Here is a 24537-nt window from a genome sequence, read left to right as displayed (position 1 = left end):
TGGGAGACCTGACAGCGCTGGGCCTGGGGTCCTAGGGGGCAATAATCAGAGGGAGAGCATCTCGGTCGGGGGCCCTTTGCTAATGGGACGTGTGAAAACTTATATGGAGACACTTACCTTCCTGAAGTCATTTCTTGCTGACCTGGGCTGGACAGCAGAGCAAACAATAAAATGGAACACATCCCCTCCATGGGAGAGAAGCTCAGGGCCCTGCAAGTAGGACAGGTTTCCCGTGCTTTCTCTTCTGCTGCGGAGGGTCCAGGAAGAGGGTGCTCCTCTCCTGCAGTGAAGACCCAGAGAGAACCAAGGTTAGCAATGCTGTTGAAAATCCCAACTGGAGATTCAAGTGAGGGGAAAGTCAAGAGGCTGGGAACACGTAGAAAACTCCAAGTTCTGCCTTAGCGATTCATTCCTAAGAGAGAAGCTTGCCGACCACCTTGGAACCCGGTGTTTGGTTCACGACAAGTCACACGTAGATCCATGACACTTGGCAAAGCTGTAAGTCTTTGGGAACTTACCGAGTCCCCCCTAAATCCCAGTGAAAGCGTGTCATATGTGCTGAGGGTCATGTGACTAAGGAACCACCCCTGTTATGGGTTGAATTGTGTGCCCCAAAAAGATACGTGGAAGTCCTAATCCCACTGTGAATGTGACCTTATTTGGAAATGGGGTCTTTGCAGAGGTCATCAAGGTAAGGTGAGGTCATGAGGGTGGGCCCTAACCCAGTGACTGGTGTCTGTATAAAAAGAAGGAGCTTGGAGGCAGACACAGACCCACACAGGAAGAAGGTGGTGTGAAGAGGGAGGCAGAGACTGGAGTGGGTGAGGTGCCTACAAGCCAACAAATACTGGCAGATGCAAGTAAGATGCTCCCCTGAGATCTGCTGACACCTCGATTGGGACTTCCGGCCTCCTGGACTGTGGAAGAATATACTTCTGTTGTTTTAAGCCACACGGTTTGTGGTCATTTGTTACAGCGGCCCTAGGAACTAAGACAGCCTCCCACCCAAATCCCAATCTGGTTTTTGTAAAGGTTAAGTCTGCACACACACAAGTGCCCGGAGTGACAGCCAGTATGGGGGTGGGGGTGGGCACTGGGACAGCCTCTGAACTTAAGCAGAAGGATGAGGCTTCAGACAGCGAAGGGAACACAAGATGTCATTAATGTGAAAGGTCCTACTCTTTAGGCACTGGCCGCCCTTGGGTAAGTAAGCAAGGTGGATTTCTGGAGCAGAGGCTCCGCTTGTCACTGGTTCTCAGGGGGTCTCGGCTGGCCAGAGTTTTGACCTTGGCCATTGCAGTCATCTGCGTGCTCTGGGGAGGGAGGCTTGGAGGAGGCTCCAGGGGAGGAGGACAGAGCACCTGGAATCCAGGTGTGAAGCGGGAGGGTGAGAAACCTAGGAGCAGGAACTGCTGGCCTTCTTGCCTCCCAGAACGTAACGTGGACCAGCCCGCCAAGCCATACCTGTAAGACAGGGAGCTGAGGGCGCCCACCTGGAGGGGCCTGGTGCCTGGCAGCTGGTTAGCACCCCAGATGTGATCCCAGGTGATATGGATTACGAGCATCCCTATTGATGTCTTGGCCATGAGCCCTAGTTGCCCCATGGGCACGGGTCCTCCCCCTCCGCACCTAAGCCAAATGCACCATCAAAGGGGCTTGCTGCTCTCGGCAGGGGAAGGAGCTGAAGCCTGGAGGTCTCTGGAGGCAGCTGTGCTGTGGTTTCTCTGGAGGGCCACTGGGCAGGTTGTGCCCCTGAGGGACCACTACCACTGTTTCTTAAGACTCAGGGAGGAGAGCCCCACTGGGCCACAGGACATAGCGAGAAGATGGTGGGCTTGGGAGCAGGTGGTCCTGGAATCCAACCACCCCCCCCCCCCCCGCCGGCTGCTTGCTGAGGGACTTTGGACAGTCCCTGCTCCTCTAAGAGCCTCAGTCTCCCTCCTGACAATCACTGCCCAGATGGTGTACAGTGTAAGTTCAGAAGCGCGGGCACAGCAGCCTGGCCACTGCGGGTCTGCAGGAGGGCGCCTTGGGGTCTGCGGGAGGACGCTGCGGGTCTGCGGGAGGGCTGCGCAGGGTCTGCGGGAGGACGCTACGGGTCTGCGGGAGGACGGTGCAGGGTCTGCGGGAGGACTGTGCAGGGTCTGCGGGAGGGCACTGCGGGTCTGCGGGAGGACTGTGCAGGGTCTGCGGGAGGGCGCTGAGGGTCTGCGGGAGGACTGCGCAGTGTCTGCGGGAGGGCTGCGCAGGGTCTGCGGGAGGACGCTACGGGTCTGCGGGAGGACGCTGCGGGTCTGCGGGAGGACTGTGCAGGGTCTGCGGGAGGGCTGCGCAGGGTCTGCGGGAGGACGCTGCGGGTCTGCGGGAGGACGCTGCGGGTCTGCGGGAGGACTGTGCAGGGTCTGCGGGAGGGCGCTGCGGGTCTGCGGGAGGACGCTGCGGGTCTGCGGGAGGACTGTGCAGGGTCTGCGGGAGGGCACTGCGGGTCTGCGGGAGGACTGTGCAGGGTCTGCGGGAGGGCGCTGCGGGTCTGCGGGAGGACGCTGCGGGTCTGCGGGAGGACTGTGCAGGGTCTGCGGGAGGACTGTGCAGGGTCTGCGGGAGGGCACTGCGGGTCTGCGGGAGGACTGTGCAGGGTCTGCGGGAGGGCGCTGCGGGTCTGCGGGAGGACTGTGCAGGGTCTGCGGGGGGGCTGTGCAGGGTCTGCGGGAGGGCACTGCAGGTCTGCGGGGGGGCTGTGCAGGGTCTGCGGGAGGGCACCGCGGGTCTGCGGGAGGACTGTGCAGGGTCTGCCGGAGGACTGAGCAGGGTCTGCGGGAGGACACTGCAGGTCTGCGAGAGGGTGCCTTGGGGTCTGCGGGAGGATTGTGCAGGGTCTGCGGGAGGACACTGCAGGGTCTGCGGGAGGGCTGTGCAGGGTCTGCGGGAGGACGCTGCGGGTCTGCAGGAGGACTGTGCAGGGTCTGCAGGAGGGCGCTGCGGGTCTGCCAGAGGACTGTGCAGGTCTGTGGGAGGCGCCGCGGGGTCTGCGGGAGGACACTGCGGGTCTGCGGGAGCATTGTGCAGGGTCTGCGGGAGGGCTGTGCAGGTCTGCGGGAGGACTGTGCAGGTCTGCGGGAGGGCACTGCGGGTCTGCGGGAGGGCTGTGCAGGTCTGCGGGAGGACGCTGCGGGTCTGCAGGAGGGCGCCGCGGGGTCTGCGGGAGGACACTGCGGGTCTGTGGGAGGACTGTGCAGTGTCTGCGGGAGGGCTGTGCAGGTCTGCGGGAGGATTGTGCAGGTCTGTGGGAGGGCACTGCAGGTCTGCGGGAGGGCTGTGCAGGTCTGCGGGAGGACTGTGCAGGTCTGCGGGAGGGCGCTGCGGGTCTGCGGGAGGGCTGTGCAGGTCTGCGGGAGGACTGTGCAGGTCTGCAGGAGGGCGCCGCGGGGTCTGCGGCAGGGCGCTGCAGGTCTGCGGGAGGGCACTGCGGGTCTGCGGGAGCACCGTGCAGGGTCTGTGGGAGGGCTGTGCAGGTCTGCGGGAGGGCACTGCGGGTCTGCGGGAGGGCTGTGCAGGTCTGCGGGAGGACGCTGCGGGTCTGCGGGAGGGCGCCGCGGGGTCTGCGGGAGGACACTGCGGGTCTGCGGGAGGACTGTGCAGTGTCTGCGGGAGGGCTGTGCAGGTCTGCGGGAGGACTGTGCAGGTCTGCGGGAGGGCGCTGCGGGTCTGCGGGAGGGCACTGCAGGTCTGCGGGAGGGCACTGCGGGTCTGCGGGAGCACCGTGCAGGGTCTGTGGGAGGGCTGTGCAGGTCTGCGGGAGGGCGCTGCGGGTCTGCAGGAGGACACTGCGGGTCTGCGGGAGGACTGTGCAGGGTCTGCGGGAGGACTGTGCAGGGTCTGCGGGAGGACACTGCGGGTCTGCAGGAGGACTGTGCAGGGTCTGCAAGAGGGCGCCGTGGGGTCTGCGGGAGGACACTGCGGGTCTGCAGGGTTTGCTGATGCCTCAGGAGAGACAAGGGGGCCACCAACCACGGGAGCTCTCCTGGGATTGGCGTCCCGCAGTACCCTTCCCAAGGCAGACCCCCAGGCTTCTCAGACAATCAAACGCTGACCCTCGGCTGGCCCTCCCTGCCCCCTGGCACTGCTGTCGCTCACCCTCAGCCTTACTTGGGATTGTACCAAGGGGTCAGCGCGGGAGGCAAGAGGGAGCCATTGTTCTCCGGCTCCAGACTAGGGGAGTGTGTGTCACGAGGCCCACCCGGTGCCAAGGCCTCCTGGCAGGGCAGCTGAGCCAGGGAAGGGATGCTCTGGACCGACCCACACTGTGGGGAGGGGCCCGCTGGAGGGCGGGGAGTAAGCCCCTGGGACAGACAGGATCAGTGCAGACAGAGGCAGTGGAGGAGGAGGAAGGAGGACCCAGCAGGGCGGTCAGCCGTGGAGCAGAGATTCATCTTTCCCCTGAGTCCTGGCCATGCATTCACCCTTATGCCAAAGCGTCATCCTCCACCCCACAACAGAGGACAATTTCCTTTGGAGGCATTCCTGCAGGTCCCCGTCTAGAGCAAAGCATAGTTGGGAAAACCAAGCCCCGTTTCCCAGTGTAGGAACTCCCGGCTGGCACAGCCCCTTGGATTCCAGGCAGGAGGCAGGTGCCTGGTGGATGAGGCGAGCTTGAGGACTGGAGCCTATATTAGTAACAAAGTAACACAAACTTGGTGACTTAAAACAACAGAAATTTGTTGTCTCACAGTTCTGGAAATCAGAAACCCCAAATCTTTGGTGTGGGCAGGGCCGGTTCCTCCTGAAGCTATGGATGAGGATGGGGCCCAGGCCTCTCCCAGCTGGGAGATGGCTGTCTTCTCTGCGTCTCCTCCCATGGCCTTCCCTCTGTGCTCTCGATTTCTCCCTTTTTATAAGGACACCTGTCATACTGGATTAGGTGCCCACCCTAATCTCTGGGTCCTCATCCTGACTAATTTAATCCGCAATTACTCTCTTTACAAGTCAGGTCCCATTCTGAGGTCGTGAGGGGGCAGCCAGCATTCCTTGTCTCTGTCATTGGTGTTACTGTGTCTGACGTATTTTGTGTCTTTCTTCCTGTTTTTTCATCACCTGTCTGCTCCCAGTAGCCTGTAAGCTCCATGGGGGTAGAATTTTGTCTGTTCTGTCTACCCACTTTATTCTACGCACCTTACGAGTGCCTGGCACATAATCGGAGCTCGGTACTTATTTGCCAAACGAATGAAGGAATGGCAAGAAGGAAGGGCTGATTGAAAATCCTACATTTCCACCTCCCTGCTCAAGTAGACTGCAAGCAGCCCTTCATCTCCAGAGAAGTCACAGAGGTGAGCACCACCGTCCGAGACCTGAGAGACGCAGAGGACGAGGCTCCTGTCGCTCTCGGACGCTGCCTGTGCAGGGGATGGAGGTGCGTCGGTGATGGACCGAGTGTTCCTGCAAGTTTGAAGACATGATGACGCCAACTGCCGCTGTCCCTCCAGATGTGATGCCCGTCCTGGAGCGAGTCAGCACACTTATTACCCAGCCGTGGGTCATGCAGAGAGGCCCCGCCCCATCCCATAAACCGAGAAGCCGGGAGCAGTGCGCTGTCCTTGGCGAGACCAGTGGTGTGCCTCTGCCTTCATGACACAGGGTCAGATCGTTGCTGATGTTTGCCACCATGCTTCAGCCCACACAGATTTTGACTGTCCCAGCATGCCTCAGGACTTCGCACCACTCCATCGTATGGATGACGTCCTGCCAACAGGCCATGGAGCCCAGGACTTAGTGATGCTCTAGACACTGATAAAATACACCTGCTTGCCGGAGGGATATATCCCAACAATTTAGGAACTTGGACACACCCACGTGAAATTTCGGGAGTTCAGTGGTCTGGGAATGCCATGACATCCCCTGCAAAGTGCAGGACAAGTTTTTATGCCTTGATCATCTTAACACCAGGAAAAGACATACATTTTCATGAGCGTATCAATTAGGCAATTGCTTTTAGCTTCAGGTAACAAAAACGGGAAAGAACAGTGACTTAATCGAGACTTTTTTCTTTCTTTCTTTCTTTCTTTTTTAAGATTTTATTTATTTATTTGTCAGAGAAAGAGAGAGCACAAGCAGGGGGAGTGGCAGGCAGAGGAAGAAGCAGGATCCCCGCTGAATAAGGAGCCCCATGTGGGACTTGATCCCAGGATGCTGGGATCACGACCTGAGCTGAAGGCAGACGCTCAACTGATTGAGCCACCCAGGTGTCCTGAGATTTTTTTCAATTAAAAGAAGTCCGGAAGCAAGAAGTTCAGGACTGCTGTGAGTGTTCCTGAGTGGTGGCAGGAACCTCAATTCTCTCTGCTCTGCTGTCATCAGCATGCCTCACGGCCCGAGATGGCTGCAAGATCTTTGGCCATCACTTGCCTATTCCCAGCAGGAACCAGGAGATTGGACCAGGGCTCAGGGTGGAGAGGAAGGACTTCCTGGAAGCCACCCGACAACTTCCAATTCCACCTCACTGGCCACCCTGTCCACATGGGAAGCTGGGGGAAAGAGGAAGTGGGGAGGGTAAGGAAGAGGGAGAGAAGAAAATGGAGGCGGAGAAAGGGTCTGGACACGGGGGCAGTTCCTTTACCATCTCTGACTGGTGCTCACTGATCGTGCTGTTCTCATCCGATTAGCAAGGGGCCCCAGAGCAGAGAGAATTGAGCTTTGACTATGCCCCAGACTGGGAAGGGCTAGCCGCAGCTGCCGGACAAGTGGTCTCACCACTCACCGCGGATGAGCCCACTGGTCCAGCCGTGCTCAATGAGGTGCTGCATGCAGACGGCGGTGAGCTCTCGTACAAGAGAAAGAAAGATAGGAGGGCCCCAGGGCTTTGAAGCAAAGCCATATCCTCCTAAAACATAAATCACGATTCTTTGAGATGCGAGTTTCGGCTTGCCACTGGGCACCAGTGCAGACTATACATTAGATCTCACAGGCCCATGTGATCTGAACTCCCCATTATGCACTGGGCGACATGGAGCCATAAAGTGGGGTGTGCCCAGCAACACACCATCATCAAGGGAAAGGAGACCGACCTTGAGCCCAGGTAAATTGCCATGAGCAGGTAGGTCATACTCCTGATACGCTTAGTTATACTCTCTGCCTCCTCACCTTCAGCCTACACCTGTGACCTCACCAAGTTTCTTATGACACATTTGGCAACATTATTATTCCCATTACACGAAGACACTGAGTCACAGAGACATTAAACAACTTGTCCCAAGTCACCCAGCCGGTAAGTGGAAGAGCGGGGATCTGACCCCCAGACTCTGGAGGGGACGTAGGATTGCTGGTACACAGTGGGGGCAGGAAGAGAGATGGGTGGAGCCTGCAGCACTTCCTAGGACCTCGAGGCTCAAGGGTTCTAGTTAATGGATGGTTACAGCAGCTGGATGCAGGTGGGACCACCCAGAGCTCGTATTCCTCAGGGTCACTGTACTAGGTGGAGATGCAACCCGAGGAGGGGTTGGCTGAAGGCAGACATGAATATCAACCACAGCCCCTTGTGCGGTTGTAGAGATGAGGTCCCTAGAATGTATCTGCATGTTCTTCCTCTCAGAGATACTACATATTAAACGAATTCTCCTCTTCTTTCCATTGTCTTTCCTCACTGCTTGATCTCAGATGGTTGTTGGTGGTAAAGTTTGCAATATCCCCCCATGAGCTTCACAGTCACGAAGGCAATAAAGGGAGAAAAGTGATCTCTGCAGATGCTGGCCGTCGCCAATGAGACTCAGTCGGGCCCGTCAGGGAGGGGTGAGCCGACTTTCAAGGGTATTAGGGGCAGGGGCATTATGGTGCACAGAACTTTTCTTTTTCCCCCCTTTTCGGAAGTATAGGTGTGGGGAGAGTGGTGTTGGTGTAAAGTGGCAAAATGAGGTGGACCGTGGCGGCGGGGTCTGCTCCTCACCTCCTCCACTGGAATGTCCTTCCCAGGGATCCTCTCCTTGGCAGGTGGGGTCTGCCTCGTCCTCTAGAAGCTGCCAGCCTCCCGTTGAGCCCAGGCAGAGGTGAGTGGCCCAGGCTTCCGTGGCTGGCAGCACCTGCCGGCCGTGAGCCAGAGGCAGCAACCGCAGTCCAGGCCCCCGTGCGTCAGCATTCCCAGGGCCAGCATCTGGGGGTGCTGGGGGTATCGCAGGTGGAGTGGGCGGGAAGGACCCGGCCATGTCAGCAGGAACTCCAGCGGAGTCCCCATCTCTCTGGCCTGGAGGACTCTGGAGGAAGGCAGCCCCCACTGGTACAGCAGCTCTGTCTTCTTGTTCCTTCTCCTTAGCCAGGATGGCTCTTGGGCTTCCAGGCATCCTGCTCCTGCATCAGCCCCCGAAGCCCCGGGTCCTCTCTGCCCGAGGCTTGGCCTTTCCGTCGGGAAGGGAAGCCCATGGACGTCTGGTTTGCCTCCCACTGCTACCAGGGAGGCTGGGGGCGACAGGTTTCCCATGCTGCTCTCTGCTCTGGGGATGGCAGGAGGGCAGGGGCTCAGAATCATCCAAGAGGCCCCTGGTCAGATGCATGGCCTCAGAAGTCCTCCAGCCCTCCAGCTGTCCCAGCTGCGCTGTGAGCTGCCCTACGTCTGTCCACAAATCCCTTTCCACCTTAAACCATCCTGTTGATGGCACCTGAGAGCCCTCCTGGGTCTGGAAAGAAGGCCAGGTGGCAGCAGGAGATGTGAAGGGGAAAGGAGTTCTGGAGGGGTCCCTCTGAGAGTGAGGAGGGGGCATACTGGGCACAGGGGTGCAGTGTAGATGCAGGGCTGAGAACAGCCCAGACGTAGGGGGACAGTCCCAGTGCAGGGGGACAGTCCAGGCCAGGAAGCAGTCCAGGGTGCAGGGAGCCAGCCCGGGGGTGTGAGGGGTCAGCCCAGGGTGTGAGGGGTCAGCCTGGAATGTGAGAGGTCAACCAGGGCGTGACAGGTCAGCCAGGGTGTGAGGGGTCAGCCCGGAGTGTGAGGGGTCAGCCGGGGTGTGAGAGGTCAGCCGGAGTGTGAGGGGTCAGCCCGGGGTGTGAGAGGTCAGCCGGAGTGTGAGGGGTCAGCCCGGGGTGTGAGGGGTCAGCCCGGAGTGTGAGGGGTCAGCCCGGAGTGTGAGGGGTCAGCCAGGGTGTGAGGGGTCAGCCCGGAGTGTGAGGGGTCAGCCCGGAGTGTGAGGGGTCAGCCCGGGGTGTGAGGGGTCAGCCGGAGTGTGAGGGGTCAGCCGGAGTGTGAGGGGTCAGCCCGGGGTGTGAGGGGTCAGCCGGAGTGTGAGGGGTCAGCCCGGGGTGTGAGGGGTCAGCCCGGAGTGTGAGGGGTCAGCCAGGGTGTGAGGGGTCAGCCCGGAGTGTGAGGGGTCAGCCCGGAGTGTGAGGGTTCAGCCCGGAGTGTGAGGGTTCAGCCCGCGGTGTGAGGGTTCAGCCCGGGGTGTGAGGGTTCAGCCGGAGTGTGAGGGGTCAGCCGGAGTGTGAGGGGTCAGCCCGGGGTGTGAGGGGTCAGCCGGAGTGTGAGGGGTCAGCCCGGGGTGTGAGGGGTCAGCCCGGGGTGTGAGGGGTCAGCCCGGGGTGTGAGGGTTCAGCCGGAGTGTGAGGGTTCAGCCCGGGGTGTGAGGGGTCAGCCCGGGGTGTGAGGGGTCAGCCCGGGGTGTGAGGGTTCAGCCAGAGTGTGAGGGTTCAGCCCGGGGTGTGAGGGGTCAGCCGGAGTGTGAGGGGTCAGCCCGGGGTGTGAGGGGTCAGCCCGGGGTGTGAGGGGTCAGCCCGGAGTGTGAGGGGTCAGCCCGGAGTGTGAGGGGTCAGCCCGGAGTGTGAGGGGTCAGCCCGGGGTGTGAGGGGTCAGCCCGGAGTGTGAGGGGTCAGCCCGGAGTGTGAGGGGTCAGCCGGAGTGTGAGGGGTCAGCCCGGGGTGTGAGGGGTCAGCCCGGAGTGTGAGGGGTCAGCCCGGAGTGTGAGGGGTCAGCCAGAGTGTGAGGGTTCAGCCAGAGTGTGAGGGTTCAGCCCGGGGTGTGAGGGGTCAGCCGGAGTGTGAGGGGTCAGCCCGGGGTGTGAGGGGTCAGCCCGGGGTGTGAGGGGTCAGCCGGAGTGTGAGGGGTCAGCCTGGAATGTGAGAGGTCAACCAGGGCATGACAGGTCAGCCAGGGCGTGAGAGGTCAGCCCGGGGTGTGAGGGGTCAGCCTGGGGTGTGAGGGGTCAGCCGGAGTGTGAGGGCACATCCGGGTGTGAGGTGTCAGCTAGGTGTAGGGGACATCCAGACGTGAGGGGACATCTGGGGCGTGAGGGGACATCCTAGGTGTGAGGTGTCAGCCAGGTGTGAGGGGACATCCGGACGTGAGGGGACATCTGGGGCGTGAGGGGACATCTTGGGTGTGAGGGCACATCCGGGTGTGAGGTGTCAGCCAGGGTGTGAGGGGACATCCGGGGCGTGAGGGGACATCCGGGGCATGGGGGGCTGTCCGGGAGCGGGGCGCCACGGGAGGGGTGGGGTGGAGGTGTAAGAGGGGAAAGGAAGAAAGGGGAGGAGGGCTCGGCTCAAGATCCAGGCTGGGCCGGTGGGGCCGCAGAGGCCGCCGGGACTACGTTTCCCGGCAGGCGGCGCGCGGGCGCGTCACTTCCTGCGGCGCCCGCGGCGCGCGTGTGGGAGTGTGCGAGCGAGTGTTTACTTCCGGCCGCCGCCGCCGCCGCGGGCTGAGGGCCGAGCGTGTCGGGCGGCGGGCCCCGAGCAGCCATGGACTGGCTCATGGGGTGAGTTGGGCGGCCGGGCGGGCGGGCCGGGGCCGCGCTGGGGGTCGCAGGGCGCGCTGCGGGCGGCGCCGCTCAAGGGCGTCGGGCCGGGGCGGAGCGGGCTGGGCGGGCGAGGGGCGTCTGCTCGGGGACGGGGTCGCGGACGCGAGCCGCTCGGAGCGGGGCCGGGGCCGGCCTGGGCAGGACAGGCGCCCGCGCCGAGCCGCCGGACGTCGGGCGGCAGCCGCTCTCGCCGGGCGCCGCGGGGAACTGGCTCCGGAAGAAAGAACTTTCACGCCGGCCGGGCACAGTTCTCGGAAGCGAGGAGGAGAAGCCGAACGGCCCAAGTTTGCTGGCACGGCCGCCGGGCTCGGGGCGAGGCTGCCGGGGAGGCAGGGTGCCGCGGGCGGCGGGCCGGAGGGTGGAGTAGGAAGGAGCGTCGGGCCGGCAGCCGCGGGCGGCTCTCCCTCCGGTGCGCTGTCCGTGCGGCTTGCTGGAAACTGGAGCAGCGAAGGTGAAACGTCACGTCGTCTTCAGAAGGTTCCTCCGACTCAGGGACCCTTTGTCAGAACTTTTCTGTGTTTGAGGGACGAGAAGGCACTTGTCGCCAGCGGCGGGGTCCTTCTCCCATCTCTGCCTGGCTCTCGTTTTCATCCCCCCACCCCCGGGGGCAGGGCGGGGCAGTCATCCCAGGGGCCTGGGCTGCGAGGGGGGAGCTGTTGCCGTTGGCCTGGGGCTGGTGGAAGTGCTTGTCTGACGCCGAAGTCCTGGAAGGGAGGCGCACGGTCGGATGGACGTCTTGTCTCTGGGTGCGGCGGGGGCCTGCGCGGCGCAGGGCGGAGGGGAGGGTGCCGTCGGGATAACCGAGGAGATGGGTCAGAGCCGTTCTGGCCTGCCGCTCGGCTGGAGGCCGGCGAAGGGGAAGCCGGGGGAGGTGAGCCCACGAGGGCTGGGTGGATCAAGAGGCCAGAGGGCAGTGCCCAGCGTGGCCGGGGGCCAGAGGGCGGTGTGCGCGGGTTCGCAGGCCCACGGTGGGGCGGCCGCTCAGCAGGCTTCTGGGAGAGGCAGACTGCCGCCCTAGCCCTGCTGCTTGTTGGCCCTGTGACTTGAGGTGATCGCTGCACCTCTCAGACCTGCTCTTTTAAAGTCTTCTGTGAAGTGGAAAGCGTAGGGCTCTGGAAGGGTAAACCGAGGTAGTCAAGGCAAGCGCTTCGCACACTGCTTGGCATTGGCGAGTGTCGGCCGCTGTTAGTGTGGAGATCGGGCTTGTAGGAGGCCTTTGTAACCCACAGGCGCTGAGCGTCGAGGCCACGCAGCTGTGTTTGCTTTTTTTGAATCACAGATGCTTTCTGACTTTATTGGGAGGAACTATGTTGGAGGCCACCTGGCCTCCCAGGGAGTCTGTTTCAGGGAAGTAGACTATTGATTGGGTGGGTTGAATTCACCGTGCTTTGTGTCGGAAGTCTGGGGTTGTTGAGGCAGCTGATGGTTATTTTGTCTGTGTGTGTGTTCCTGTCCATAAGAAGCAGGTATTCTGTGCTGACCAGCAGACAGTCTTTTAAACTGACTGGGGTCTGTGCTTTGTCCACTTTACTGTCATCATTGTGAATATCCAGAAATTAACCCCACAGTTAGGCTTGCCAAGGCGGGTTCTTGAGGCCCTCGTCAAGACTTTGGGAAGCAGGCGGTCATCTGGGTGAGGTCAGTGGAGCCCTCCCCTCCTGGGTCCCGTGCTGAGGAGGCTGGTCCAGGTGCTGGAGGAAGACAGCTCTGAAAGGGACACGGCCTGGAGCTGCTGCTTCCATGGGCCCTGGAAAGGGAAGGAGCCTTTACTGCTGTCTGGCTATAAAATAGGCAGCTCCAAAGGACACCAGAGATCTCAGAAGAGGGATTAGGATGGAGTTTGGTTATCTTTGTGTGTTTCTAATTTTAGTGGATTGCACAGTGGACATTGTGAATTATGAATTCTTCAACAGTTCCTTAATTGTGAATCCCCCTGCCCTTTTTAAACAAAAGTGATAGGATTTCAGTTGTCAAGTAGTGATGTTCCTCCAGAGCTTGTTTTCAAGGTATTATCATCCAGGACACGAGAGCTAGGAGGGCCCGTGCCCTCTGCCCCTCCCACATGTTTACTGAGCATCTGCTGTAGAAAAGGAGGAGGCTGAGGCCTCTGCTTTCCAGCTACAGATCAAGGTGGCAGCAGAGACCCCCCCCCCCCCCCGTCCCTCCCTGTGGTCCCACCCTCCTTGAGGAGAGCCAGCCAGTGGCAGGTGAAGGAGCGTGCCCCTGCCAGGCACCTTTGTGTGATCAGTGCTGGGGCTTTAGTTGGCCATTAACCCTTTAACTGGTTTTCAGCCTGGAAGAATTGAGGAAGTGTGTTAAACACTATTTCTTGATTATTTTTATTAATTCACACCATTATTATCAACCAGGTAGTTTGGAATGTGGTTCTCTTCTTATGTTTTAAACAGTTTTTGTTCTTTTTTTAAGAAAGAGTTTCTCTGCATTGGTTCATCTCAGGTGACTGTATGGACTGCGCTGTAGTGGCACACTCCGCTCCTGCCTTCTCTGCTGACAGCTGTCGCCAGCAGAGCAGTGAATGGACCCACTTCCCTGTCACAGGAAGTGCTTTGCTGAGTGACACGGGCGGCCGTATCTGAGGAAAGGGAGGTCTTGCAGGAAACCTGCCAGGGGAAGCCAAGAATAACGCCAGCATGTTACGACTTGCTGTTGGAGTTTGCTGGGACTTACTTGGAGAAAAATTTGTGATGTGTAGCTTGCATCCATGTGTTTTACTGTACGTTTCCTCTGCTGGACTTGGAACTGGCTGGTGAAGTAGGTGTACAGTAATTTTTCTTTCTTTTTATAAAGAGTAATTTCTAACTTGAAAAAGGGTCACCACTTGTGGTGTGGTCGTGTCTTTTGTCCTTGGCTATCTCCCTTCTGGACAGCTGACGACAGGATGGCGCCCCTGCCAGTGGGAAGGAAGTGAGCCCCAGAAGAGACACTGCATTAGCTGCATCAGATTCCACATGGCCTGAGACAGTGAGGGGCCCCACGGCACAGGGTGTGGTGGTGTGGGGAAAACTTCTGTCTTGTTCTTAACTGACAGTGACAGGCATTTGTGAGCAGATGATAGAAGTGCAGTTTAATTTTTACCCAACAGAAAGCACAGTCCAGAAGCTTCCAAGCATCTGGGAATGTAGAAGAGGAAATGCACCTCCTCCCACTTCGGAGTCAGGGGAGCAGATCAGCCCTCCCACGGGTCCTGGGTGGGGCCGACAGGGTGGAGTTTGCAGGGACATGCCCGCCCTGCGCCCTCCAGCCTGGGCCCACAGCCAGGGCAGGGGCAGGCACGCACAGCCCCCTTCCTGGGGCTGCCGCTGCCCTGCTGCTCCTGGAGCAGTGATGAGGTGGGTGAGCTCTGTAGCCGAGAGCTCTCTGGCTCTGGATGGAGACCCACCTCCGGGGTTGGCAGTTGTACGCGGAGTGCGATGGAGGTTGGCGCTCTTGGTCAGTGGGCAGGTATTTCTAAATGGCCGCAGGGCTTTCTGGCCTGTCTGGCTTTGCCTTCAGGAATCTTGCGCTAAGTTGAAGGAGATAGAATCCTGTGCGCAGGTACTTGTGTGGGGATTTCGTGGGGTGCTGATGACTTTTTCTTTGCACTTTGCCTCAGGGGAGGACGTTGCCTGGAATGACAGACCCCACCTGAGGTGAGGACACCCCGACTGAACTTGCTTGAGTCTCTAGCCTTTTTTTAACAGCCTCATTGAGGGATAATTTACATACCATAAAGGTTACATGTTTTAAGTATAACAATTAGGTGACTTTTAGTAAAATCACAGGGTTGTGTAGCTGTCAACACTGTTTAACTTGCAAATGTTGCCATCAGCCCCAAGGAGCCTTGTGTCGTCAACATTTCATACAGATGGAATCACAACATGAGGTCTTCTGTGACCTGTTCGCTTAGCATATATAATGTTTTAAAAGTTTGTTCGTGTTGTGCACGTATCAGCGATCAGTCCTTTTCATTGCCATATGATATTCCGGGGTACGGAGATCTGCGTACTTTGCTCCTCTGTTGATATCCGGATTGTTCCCACTTTTTGCCCATCATGAGTGATGCTGCTGTGACCCAGCCTTTTCCCACAGTGAGCTGGACCACTTCCTAAGCTGAGGAGACCGCCGGGTCTTGACTGCATTCACTGTCTGTCGTGGGCCCGGCCCTGGGCCTCCAAGATCAGGGAGACACAGTTTCTGCTTTCCCAGGCTGGCACAGGAGGGCCACGGACATGGGAGACGGAGCGTGGAGGAGTGAATGAGGTGGAGCTGGAGGTGGGGAGGCCAGGCTGTCAGGGTGGCCCAGAGCAGGGGTGCTCCGTTGGCTCCTGTGGGAAGACGCACAGGAATTTTCCAGGTAGGAAGGAGGGAAGGTCCTGGCCCAGGCCTGTGCAGAGGTGCGGAGGCTTACGTGGCAAAAGTGTCCTCCCACCGTTGAGCCCGTGGAGCTGTGAGTGCGGGACACTTCCAGGGACAGCTGCTGGTCCGATGGCTCCACCCAGGCAGTCCGTAGGGCCTGGGTCTGCTGAGGTGCTTGCCTGGGGTTGATTTGCATTCAGCTTCCCTTTGAAGAGAGCAGCGGTCACATGGACCCCTTCGTGGGACGAGCCCTGTGCACCCGGGAGCTCTCAGCAGCACCTCATTTCTCATTTGTCCCTGTGCTTGGAGTGTCCCCTGGGAGCTTTGTGCAGAGTGTCCTCGAAGTTGTGCCTCTGGTGGGAGATAGGATGGGAACTCAGCCGAGGTGCTGCAGAAACGCCTTGCCGGGGAGCAGGTGCTTGGGCGGGAAGCGTTGCCGGCCTTGGGCAGGGCAGCCTGTCTTCATTGCAAGGGCTTCCGAGACATCTGCAGCCCGGGCGGGCCTGGGTCCGCCCTTGTCGGTGTCCTGCCTCTGGCCTTTGTCCTGCTGTTCTTAGCACCGCGTGCCACCACCCAGAGTCCTGGAAAAGCCAGATGGCACTGGGACGCAGGCTGCCAGACCTTGTCAACAGCTAGCCGCAGCTTGGGAGGGGTTCCCTGGGTACAGCGGGGCCATCGTCAGCTCTAAGGTCTCTTGTGGGAGGGAGCCGTGGCCTCCACTGTGGCCCTGTGGTTTAGGAAGGTGGGTGTTGGAGGCCTCGGTGGGGATGCCTGTGCTGGCGTTCCCGTTGTCCCGGCATTTCCTGCATCGCCCTTGTGGTGGTCCCAGAAACTCAGACACAGCCAAACCCCATGCTCTTGACTTTGTTGTGAACGTGCTTATGTGGCAAGTGAGGTACTCGGTGAGGTGCGCTCTGCACTTTTTTCGGGCACCTGGACGCTGGGAGCTGGTCAGGGAGCTGGTCTTGGTCCCCTCTGGTGACTCGTGTGTGCCTTTCCTCCTGCCGGTGTCGGCCTGTCCGGAAGAGGAGGAGGTGCGTGCTGTTCCTGTGTGACTTGGCGGGAGTGCCTCCCGCTCTTTGTCTCCCCATGTTTGTTTTTCTTTCTGTACAGGATTTCTCCTGGCTGGGGCACACCCATCCGTGTTGAGTGCTGCTCTGTAGAACCCTGCCTGGGAACGTGGAAGTAGGAACAATCGAAACTGGGGAGTGAACTGTGGAAGCTTAGAGAAGGAGGTGGTGGTGGGTGGGGTGTCCAGGCCACGTGGGAGCTGTGGTGCTGTTCCTGCATGGAACTGTGTGGCTTTGGGCTGTGGCCACATTCACGTTGTCATCTTCAGGTTCCTTTCTCTTTGAAGACGGTTTCCTTTGCTAGCTTGAAAGAGCTGAAAATGCACAGTTGCTGGGGTGGGACATTCATTCTTCTCCTTCCTGTAGCTGTTCCTGGGTACATCCCAGGGATAGCGTGGTGTGTAGTCACCACCTACGACTGAACGCATCTTTTTGTTTGTTTGGAATGTTGCTAGTATGTTGGGTAATGGTGGCAATTTTTGGTGTTAATTGAGCATTTCTGGTGGCGATTTTTGGTTAGTGTTAATTGAGCATTTCTGTGTAGGGTGAGGGCACGGAGCTCCCACAGAGGCATGCAGCTTCTCCCCCAAAAGGCAGGTTGACGTTGGAAAGCAGGGACGTATGCCGTCTTTCCCCTTAGGGTCAAGAAACCTTTCTCCACCAGCCTTTGCACCAGGCTGGCCCTGGGCTAGCGGAATGTTCTCTCCAACAGCATGGCACCTCTGGAGTTCCACTGTGTTGGGGCTTGGCCTGCATTGCCCGCACCCAGCGGAGTGGTCAGCCCCCACTTCGTTGGCTGTGTCCTCCAAGGGCAGCAGGGAGAGCCCCCCTGAATGGCTTGCTGGTTCGACTCCCAGCAATAGTATGGGAGGCTTAACCAGGTTGTAGGTGTGTGCCCCACATCCAGTCCTGGGCTCCACTGTACTTGGCCCCGCTGTGCCAGATATACGTGTCTCTCTTCTAGGGCCTGTCTTAGCAGTTTCTCAGCTTGGGCTTTGGGTGGTGTCTGTTGCTCTCAAATGAACCCAGGACTTAGTGGCTCCAAACGAGGACCACCACCTCTCCCAACTTTGTGGGTTGATGGGTAGGGGCCTCAGTTTCCCCATATGGCCTCTCTGCACATGGACTCTGGAGCAGCGTTCTCAGACTTTTTGGTCTCAAGCCCCCCCTTACATTCTTAAAAATTATTGAGCTTGTACGGGTTATAGCTATCAACATTTACCATATTAGAAGTTAGAGTCAAGGGGCGCCTGGGTGGCTCAGTCGTTAAGCGTCTGCCTTCGGCTCAGGTCGTGGTCCCGGGGTCCTGGGATCGAGTCCCACATCGGGCTCCCTGCTCCGCCGGAAGCCTGCTTCTCCCTCTCCCACTCCCCCTGCTTGTGTTCCCTCTCTCGCTGTCTCTCTCTGTCAAATAAATAAATAAAATCTTTAAAAAAAAAAAAGTTGAAGTCAAGAAATTTGTAAAAATATTCTTTAATTCATTTAAAAAGAATAATAAACCCAGTGTATGTTAGCATAAAAATTTTTTTGATGAAAAAATAACAACTGTATTTTGTAGAATAAGAAGCGTGACACGAATGGTCTGACTTTTTTGCAAATCTCATGAGCTAGATCCTTATATCTGCTTCTGGGTTCATTCTGTTATAATCTTACAAGTCTCGTCGCTTCTGGAAAGCTCTGCCGTGCATGGGTGCGAGAATGGGAGAGGCGAGTTCCATCTTCATGTGGTTAGGAGAAGAGCTTTAACCTTGGCCCCCAGGCCACACTTCAGACGCCATGGCAAGGGCTCTCTGCGTGGCCTTGCTCCAGAGCAGAGCCATGGTGGAAGCTGTTGGAGATGAGTGTCACCTGTGCTGTGCTGTGTTGGTCAGACAAGTAAGTCACAGAGCCACCTCTCGAAGAAAGGGTCTCCCGTGTGGGGAAGGGGTGTGGCTGGCAGCCCCATCTACAGACCAAGGTGCATGGGTGGGAATGCTGGGTCTGTTATCCCTGGGAGTCCGGGTGTTTGTAACAGCTCTGAGCCTTTCATTCGGGTGGCAGGTGAGGTCTGTCAGGAGAAGGTGCCCAGGTGGACTTTTCTGCACAGAGGTGTTTAGGACAATGTGGCTCAGGGACCAGATGCTTCAGGGTTGAATCCTGACTCTGCAGCTTCATTAGGGCTCCCTGAGCCTCAGTTTGCTCATCTGCAACACGGCCCCGGTAGTCCCCTTCCTAGCCGTGGTTGGGGGATTTTGTGAGGTGTCCACACATAGCGTGAGTGCGCCCCAGGGGGATGTTGTGGAGAACCCCGCCTCCCTCAGCTGAGATGGGGCTCAGCACCAGCCTGGCCTGTAATTCCTTCTTGGAACCCTGGGGCGGGGTTGGGGTGGGAGTCGTCCCTGTCCTGCCCGCCCCCGGCCTGGGGCTTGCTGTGGGTGTGGCTTGCGGGCATAGCACCCGCAGTGGCACGGTACCCGCGGCCCCCTCTGGGTGGGGCCCGGTGTGCGCAAGGTACATCCCTCTCGCCATCCCACTGCCTTCCCTCTCAGCGTGTCCTCACTGAGAGCTTCACGGTGCTGCAGCCCCTAGAGCCGGGCTACCGCCCAGCATGTCACTTGGTCACTGTCACATCTGCTTGCTCTTGGAGAGCTGCTGTTGTGTGCAGGTAGCCCTGGTGTCCTGGTCCCTAAGGAGAGCCCAGTCTGATGGCCACACTGTCCTGTGGGCCCAGCTGCTCTCAGGACTGCAAGGTTGGCACCCGGAGCATAGCCCAGGGCTTTTGTGGCAGGTCTGGCTTTCCAGGGTGCCTGCGGGCAGAGGGCAGGAGTCCAGGGGCTTGGCACTCTCTGAGGCTGCCTGACGCCATCCCCAAGTGGACAGCACCTTCCATCGGTGGCCTGCCCATTCCCAGAGCTGTGGGGCCCGAGCTGGGAAAATGTCGTCATGCCAGGCTTGCCCCCCCTGCCAGATGCCAGCACCTCTGCTGAGACAGCCCCGGTGTGGTCGGAAAGGCGCTGGCGAGCCCCGTTTGCTCTCCCACCTCCACCTTTGTGCTTGGGGCTTGCCAGGCCGTCCCTTGGGTTCCGCCCCCAGCCTGTCCTGATGCCTTTGCAGGACGGCTCGCAGGCATGCTGCGGCCCCGGGTAGTGACGGCGCGGCCTCCTTTGTCACCGAGGGCGTGGGGCCGTGGCTACTTATCCCTGGGATCTGCCCCCTTCTTCGGAGGCTGAGAGGGTGCTGGCCTGGGAGGTGTGGTTGGCCCTGGCCTGGCCTCACCGAGACCGGCCCTTGGTCAGTACCCGTTAGTTTTTCCCAGAGCGTTTGAGAGGTGTGTCCTTGCTCCTGCCCGCACCCACCTTGTTCATCTTTCCGCTCCATCCTGGCCCTCCCGCACAGCCATCTGGCCGGAGTATTCTTCCCACGGCAGAGCTCCGTATTGCCCTCTCCCGTCGCCTCCCTGCTGGGGGCAGCCGCACAGACCCACTCTCTTACCACCCTTCCCCTCGTGGGCTCAGGGGCCTGGCCTGTGCCTGCTCCCCACCCCCACCTCCTCCTGTGCCGTCCCAGCGCCGAGACCCCACTGCCTTTCGTCCTCCCCCCTCTGTCCTCCCATCCCCTTCTTTCCCCCCACATCCGGGCCTGCTGGGGGGTGGTCACGCCTATGCTGGCAGTGAAGTTCAGGAGCAGAGACCATGCCCAGTGCCCCCGCCTGCACGCGAGTGGCCTCGAAAAGGAGGCGTCTGCTTTAGCATGAGCCACGTGCCCCCACGGAGGTGTCTGATCCTGAGCGGGCAGTGCCCCAGTGTCCGTTCTCCATCATCTCGGCCCTCTGGTCCGGGGAGCCGTTGCCCTGAGCCTGCTTCAGGATGCACAACGTTGCTTTTCGCCTTGGCCTTATTTCTCTCAACAGCTTGTTGAGGCAGCAACGAGGGGTCTGTCCGAGCTGCGGTTAGGCTTGCCTCTGCACCTGGGTGCCCATTTCTGCTGACTGCTTCTCCACCTGCGGAGTGAAGCAGCAGGCCCAGCCCTGCGAGGGCCAGCAGCAAGGAGGAGCCACGTGTCCCGGGCAGTTTGTGGCTTTCACAGTGCTTGTTCCAGAGACGGCTGCCACCTTTTCTCCCTGTCTGCCCCTCCCTGGGCAGGCCTTTGAGGAGGCCGTGGGGACCTGGCCTCAACTTGGTGCTTTAGTTGCTGTCAAGCAGGTGATTTGGTGAGAACCAAGGCCATGCCCGCGACACTCCACGGGGCGGAGACTGTGCTCCCTCGTCAAACACACGTGGTCCATCAGCACAGGACATTGAGCCAACAGCAGGTTCCAATCTTGTAGGCCCCCAGATCCCACGCTCAGGGCCCGTCGGCTCAGTCCAGCCTCCCGGGTAGGCTCCGGGTTCTGCACACAACTGTGGCCCCTCTGGCCCATCCTGTGGGTTCCTTGGGAACTGTGGGGCCACAGAGAGGAGCATAGAGGATCGCCCCTCCAGGAGGGAGAGGAGAAGGTGGGCATTTGCACCCAGCCCCAGCTGCTCATTAAGTAGGTGCTTCCAAAACAAATACGCTTCCAGGCTGTGGCTGTTTTCATTTCAAGGCTGCTCCCTACCTGCTAGGGCTGTCTCCCCCTTACTGTCAGCCTGAGGTGCGGGGACGGGGGAGGGGGGCTGACTGGGAGTCACTTCCTGTGGTGCAGATGGCTGCCCGTGGCCACGTGTCCTTGAGGGCACGCGGCCGGTGTCCCTCTGGAGGCAGAGCTGGACTCTGGAATGTGAGTAGCACCTGCCTGGCAGAGCGTTGGCCCGTTGTGCTCCCGCCTATAGACCGCTTTGGCCCAGGGATGCCTTTGGGGAGGGGTCGCTCCCAGCCCGTGGAGCAGCAGTGAATGCCCCGGACCCTAACCCTGCAGCCAGGCCTCTGAGTGAAAGGAAGGGAGGAATGAAGTCCACAGGGAAGGTACTGCCGGAGGTGGGGAGGGAACCGGGATGGGGACTAGGGAGTGCACCTGTGATGAGCACCCGGCCATGTATGGGAGTGTGCAGTGGCTGGATCGTACCCCTAAAACTAGCCTTACACTGTAGGCTAACTAACTGGGATTTCAATACAAACTAAAAATAACCCATCCGGCAGCAGGCGTCACAGCACACAGCCTTCCCCTCTGACACTCACGCAGTGGTTTAGAAGCCCCAGCCACCAGACCCTGGGGCGGGCCTCTCCTTCAGGGCAGTTTACCCCTTCAGCCACCCTGTCTCTGCTTAACCCTGGCTCCCCGAAGCAGACCCCTTTGATAGGTTCACGAGGACTGTCTCCAATTCAAAGAATGGGGGCACCAGCATAGCGTTCCCAGCAGGGGCAGTGGGAGGGGGTGCCTGGGAGGTGATACTTACCGAGTGAGCCCCCAGGTCTGGCCGCGGGTCCAGCAGCAGGTCCAGCAGCATAGAGGGCACTGCAGGCCGACGGGAGACAGCTGTGTGCTCCTGTCACTGCAGCTTTATCTTGGTAGTGACTTCCTAACCGCTGCTGGGGGCTGGAAGTGAAGGTGTGGGCAGCAGGGCTGGTCCTCTGTGGCCTTCTAGGTCCTTATCCTCCTCGGCCTGTTTCATTTCCATAGAAGTGGGAGTGAGCCAGTTTTCTTTACTGCATGGCGGCCATGGTTGTATGTGATTGAGGTTGCCCACGTGGAGGTGCCTGGCACCGGGGTGGCCAGTGAGGGCGGGTGAGCATGGGTCATTAGTTGATTGGGAGGAGAGGGTGGGAGGCTCTGCACTGGGAGCTCCTGGGGCATCCTCAGTCCCTTCTGGCTGCTCAGAAGGATGGGCATGTGGTGTTGGTCTCCTTGGGGTTGTAGTTTGTCTTCTCAGACCAGCTGTGTGCGGTGGCCCTGCGTCGACACTGCAGACACGAGCTAGCAGCACCAGCTTGGTTTCTATGCCCACCAGGCTGTACCTCTGAAGAGTGGGGACTGACTCGCACCCGCGTTTGGTTCCCCAGAGCCTGGTGCATTGGCACACTCAGGACCTAGTCCCTGCGTGAAGTGAGGGACGCTCCCGTTGCCCTCAGCAGCATTGCACGGAGCAGGCTGCCGGTGGGTCTCAACCTGGAGTGATCTCACCTGCTGGGGAGGTTTTGGTTGGGGACGTTGCAGGGGTTGGATGGGGGCTTCTGGCTCCTGGTGGGTGGAGGCCAGGGATGCTGCTTAGCATCCCGTACTGCCAAGATGACCCCAAGTGGGAACGATCCAGCTCCAGGTGTCAGCCTTGTGCAGGGGAGCCAGCCTGGGCCAGGCCAAGACCGCACGGCTGTAGGCCATGAGTCACGGGGGGTGCCCTGAGCAGCTGCGGCCCCGATGTAGGGCTGCCCCGGGCCTTGACTGCAGTCTGCAGGTGCTGGTGATCGTCAGTGCCATGTGTGTGGCTTGGCAGGCAGAGAGACCTGCAGAACCAGGCCAGAGGGGGCCTGTCACAGCAGCGTGGGTGCATTTCCCCAGCTGGTTGGGTTGGGATATACAGGGAAACGTGGGATGGGTAAAAGGCTTCCCACGTGCTGTAGGGGCGGTCTTGGGGGTTGTGCCCGGAGCCACCAGAGTGGACATGTGTGCATTTGTTGTCTGTAGTGGCTGCACCCTTTTGAGCCAATACCGTGACCTCTATGGAGAGTGCTCTTTGAGGCCCGGGGAGGAGAGAGAGTAGCGGGGGCAGGTGCAGGGGGCACTGGGGTGCTTGGGCCACCAAAGTGCATAAGAAGGTGGAGGTCCACTTGGATGTGCGGAGAGTCTAAGGAATCCCAAGATCTTAATTAAACACTCTGAAGAGTTTTCTGAGTATAGATATGCTGACACTCAGGTACTCCTGTATTGCCTTTTGAGCACCTCCAGGTGTTCCTTTGTGGCCCCTGCTGGCATGGCGTGAGGGAGCGGACAGAGTCCCTGCTCCCGTGGAACTTGGTTTCACAAGTCCGTTGTAGAAACATGAAAACACAGGGAATGCAGAAATCAAAAAGTGAGTGATCCCACCACCTCGAGACCGTGACTCGACGCTGAAAACTGGTGTCACATGGGGTGCGGACTCCCCCCAGCAGTCAGTGTCTGTGGCAGGAGATTAGGGTGGCCCTTGTGGGTGTGCCGTAACTCCCGTAGTCCTCCATGGCGGGGTGTTTAGGGTGTCTTCTCCCAGCGGATAGCGGTTCCGAGCATCCGTGCACATGAGTCGCTGCCCAACGTTGGCATTTCCTCGGGTAGAATTCTGGAAGGGGACTGGCGGGCTCCGAAAGAGGGCCTGTGAGCGTCTTCCGGGAGAGGCTCTGCCCACTCACGTTCCTGAAAGCACTGGCATGCACTCATCTCTGCTTTGTGACCAGCTGCCTGTGTTACTCTTTTATGAAAAAAATCTTTGCCGCTTTGGTAAGTAAGGAGGGGTGTTTGGTTAGTGCACGTTTCCTTGAAGAGGGCTGAGGCTGACGTTCTCGTACTTGGAGCCCCTGTGTTCTTGGTGAATCACCTGTCTGCTCTTTGTGTGCAGAGTGGTCTAGCTTTCTTATGACTGGCCTGAGGTCTGTATACTTTAGGGGTATTAATCCCAAGTATTAAGATTTTAGAGTTTGTTCTTAAAGGAACAAGAGCAAAGACAGAGTGGGGGAGATGCTCAAACTGGCCCAAGTGGGACTACCCCCATGACCCTGCTTCTTGCTATGTTTCCCGAGGGCATCCGTTCATGAGTTGAGCAGAGTGTGCGTTCAGCCGTGCTGGGACCCGGCCAGAGAACCCGGAGCGGTCCAGTGTGTGCTGGGAGACCAGAGCATTGGCTGGGGAACAGCGATGCCACAGGTGTGAGCGTGTTTGGGCCGAGAGAGTGAGCCCCAAGCCTTTGGCTTGGCAGCTCCGGGGCATAGCCTGGGGAGGACTGTAGGCACAGACCAGAGCTTGGCCCTGTGCCCTGCCCTTTTCCTCCTGGCTTGTGTGTGGGGGTGATCCCAGCATTCCATATTTTCTTGTACAGTCTTTATCATCACCGCCCCCCCCACACACTCGCACACACAAGCACACATGCATGCGTTATTGGAAGTGTGTGTACCATTTGGTTTGTTCTCTTGGGAAGAAATTCAGTTCACGTTGGTGTCATGAGCTGTTCAGGAGCCCCTTGTTTGCCCAGTGCCTGTTGGGGCTGCGTTTGGTCGCTGAGGCTGCAGAGAGTATTGAGAAGGCAACGTGGAGAACCTAGAACAGGGTTTCTCAAAGTGCCCCTCAAGGAGTACTCATCGTCTGAGGTGCTGGATGAGTTTGGGGTCCTCTTGGAAGCTCAGTGGACAGTAGGAGTCCTGGCTCTGAGCAGTCCCCAGGAGGATCATCATGTGAACGGTTCACACAGTGGGCGAGTCACACT

General features: G+C 59.2%; 1 protein-coding gene across 3 annotated transcripts in view; it reads left to right on the top strand.

Moving 5' to 3' along the window:
• The first annotated feature begins 10598 nt into the window (after positions 1–10598).
• MOB2 (MOB kinase activator 2) overlaps positions 10599–24537 on the top strand; it is a 76202-nt gene continuing 62263 nt past the window's right edge. Inside the window, exon 1 of one of the 3 annotated variants that reach the window (XM_036070726.2) lies at positions 10599–10724. In XM_036070726.2, the coding sequence (XP_035926619.1) occupies positions 10708–10724 (17 nt within the window). In that variant the 5' untranslated portion in view covers positions 10599–10707. Of the gene's footprint in view, positions 10725–13218; positions 13539–24537 lie in introns of those variants that run through there. The other 2 variants (XM_036070730.2, XM_078057596.1) reach the window with 2 other exon arrangements.

Source organism: Halichoerus grypus, chromosome 11 (assembly GCF_964656455.1).
Source record: "Halichoerus grypus chromosome 11, mHalGry1.hap1.1, whole genome shotgun sequence".
NCBI lineage: Eukaryota > Metazoa > Chordata > Mammalia > Carnivora > Phocidae > Halichoerus > Halichoerus grypus.
This window is presented reverse-complemented; position numbering and strand designations above follow the sequence as displayed.